Genomic DNA, 2,498 nt, shown 5'->3' on the forward strand with positions numbered 1-2,498 from the left:
CGTGGTCACTTCGAGCAAAACTGAACTACGAAAAAGCCAGTCTGGCAAAAGGACGAAGCGGAAGCCAAGGGTGTTATTTTCCCAAGTGAGTTCTTTTTAATAATCATTGAAAACTGTTTTCTAATACCGAATTTAATGATTCTCCATTCCATTAATGTCCGACACATTACACTCAGTCATTCCATAAATTATAAACGGCTATCAAAGGATATGATATTAAATATATTTATTATAAATAATTGTTATCTTCAAATTTCTTTACAGAATCAAGTGTATGAACTGGAGCAGCGATTTAAGCAGCAACGATATCTCAGCGCCCCGGAAAGGGAGTTACTCGCTCAAACCCTGAAGTTGACCAGCACCCAAGTAAAAATTTGGTTCCAGAACAGACGATACAAGAACAAACGCGCGAGTATGGAGGACGCCGAGAAACTACAAGCGCAGAATATAAAAAACCAAGCTTTAAAAAAGATTCACGTGCCTGTATTAATTAAGGGCGGGAAACCAAACATGCAAGAGCCGTACAACGTCTCTTGTTGGAGCAATGTCAGGCCAGACTTGAGCGCCTCGATGCAACCGGATTTCAGGATGAACGAAATTCGCCTGAGTCCCGAATTCAGGGCGACGAACATCGAAGTAAGCATCAGTCCCGTATTCAAACAAGAACCAAACTCTGATTTGAGTGATAAATCGAGTTTGAACGGCGGCCAGATACAAGTCAGACAGCATGCGATCGCTACCACGGACTTCAGAAACAATTTGGACCAACGAGCCAGTCTCCATGATTGCCACAAGCTAATGAGAGGAAATGCGAATAGCGGCGAAGTGGCACCGTTTCCGGATTTGAAGAACATCAACGCGGACACGAAACCTATGATTAGCGACGGGAGACCGCCGATGGACGTATCCAGCAGCGATTACGTGTTTCCGAATTACTACGGGCCGACAAATTATCAAATGCAGTATGCTAATTACATGGAACAGGAGCAACATTTGCAACGGTTATGGTAAATGCATTGTTTAGTTTATCGCAAATTGTGCTTCCGTGGGAGAGTGTTAAGTTAACAAGGCTATTATGAAATTGTGGATTATAAGGTTGCTGTTTTGTAGAAAAATTCGGTTTATGATTCGACTGTGTTCGAGTGAATTAAAATTAATATTCCTCTAAATTTATCTGCAACAAGTAGTCTAACGGCCTACACTATTAGGCTTTTATTACAAATTGCGCCAAAGTTTAACGTATAAACAATTCTAAAGCAATTTGTATTTAAGAGCATCAAGTATCGTTCGTATTCGTAATTACGTGGGAACGTTACCAAACAGGTAGCCAAAGAAAAACCGTCGTTAGTGCACATTTTAATCATCGGCGACGCGCGATAGTTACAAGTTCGAAGTATCGTAGTTAAATGTTAAGGCCTATCGGCAGCTGTGTTTCATTTTTTCTTCTCGTTCTCTTTTTAGTTAGCTAAGGTATCCCCTCTTCCTTTTTCTTTTCGAAATAGTAACGCGGCCGCTCAAGAGGGCCGAACGGAAATTGCTTCAAGTGGCTTTTGCGGAAACATCAGTTACCTACTTGCTCCGTATTCCGCAGAGTCCGTCTTTCTCGTGATTCTATTTTTTTTTCCTTACGATAATTGAGCAGGAAATTCGAGCGAACCGATGCGATCTCTATTACGAATAATAACTGTACTTTTGTACCAATGTTCGCATGACTGGTTACTGTTAGAAATAAGAATGGAGACAATAAATAAAGTATTATGCTTACCAAAAGAATGACTGAGTTGTGAAATTTTTTCATTCTGCCGATAATTTTAAGTGATCCCCCTTTTCTCAAGAACTTCTCTTTTTAATAATAATTTGCAAAAATTAGATATTCTTCGAACTGGCTTTTAGAATTCTCTTATCTTCTCCCTAATTCTACAATTTGCATAATTTCCACGTTCCGATGAGAGTCCAGGCCGGTGAAGCGAAAATATGGCGAAAGGGTATTTATAAATAGGTGAGTTCTGACAGCTTCTGAGCGAAGCCATGGGTGAGGAGCCCCTTTTAGGTTATCGCGCGAGCACGACGGGTCATCTGGCAGTCAAGTGCCTTCATATAGCCTGATACAAACGTGCGTCGGCGTAATCGTCGTTCGTGGGTGCTACCGCCGTCATAAAGGACCATGGGAACAAGCTGATAAAAATATGTCGCTGCCGATATCGCGCGGGGTACCCGAGAGTTCGCGTGGCGTTTCCCATCTGCGTTTCCCGTCCTCTCACCTACCACTAAGATTGAACAGGGATGCACCTGCATGCACCTGACTCCACTTGTTCGTCGAAATCATTTTCCTGGATGCGTTCCAGACTCCGATCTGATAAACTAGTAGCTTGCTTGTTAAACCCGGTAGAAGAACTCTTCGATAAACCTGGCGAAGATTCTAATCCTTTCTTTTCGCTATGCCAATATTGCATTCAATGGAGCAATTTAATATTAATAGAGTTCTGATAAACCAGGCA

At 41.8% G+C, this 2,498-nt stretch overlaps 1 protein-coding gene across 1 annotated transcript in view; it reads left to right on the forward strand.

The window, feature by feature from the left end:
* Nucleotides 1-1,734, forward strand: part of LOC108629818 (homeobox protein Nkx-2.5) — a 5,120-nt gene extending 3,386 nt beyond the window's left edge. Inside the window, exons 2-3 of the mRNA XM_026817594.1 lie at nt 1-85; nt 265-1,734. The exon at nt 1-85 is cut by the window's left edge and continues 1 nt beyond it. Coding sequence (XP_026673395.1) covers nt 1-85; nt 265-1,011 — 832 coding nt within the window. The 3' untranslated portion in view covers nt 1,012-1,734. The remainder of the gene's footprint in view (nt 86-264) is intronic.
* Nucleotides 1,735-2,498: the final 764 nt, after the last annotated feature.

This window comes from Ceratina calcarata, unplaced genomic scaffold (genome assembly GCF_001652005.2).
Source record: "Ceratina calcarata isolate Rehan_Ccalc_2016 unplaced genomic scaffold, ASM165200v1 scaffold588.2, whole genome shotgun sequence".
Lineage (NCBI taxonomy): Eukaryota > Metazoa > Arthropoda > Insecta > Hymenoptera > Apidae > Ceratina > Ceratina calcarata.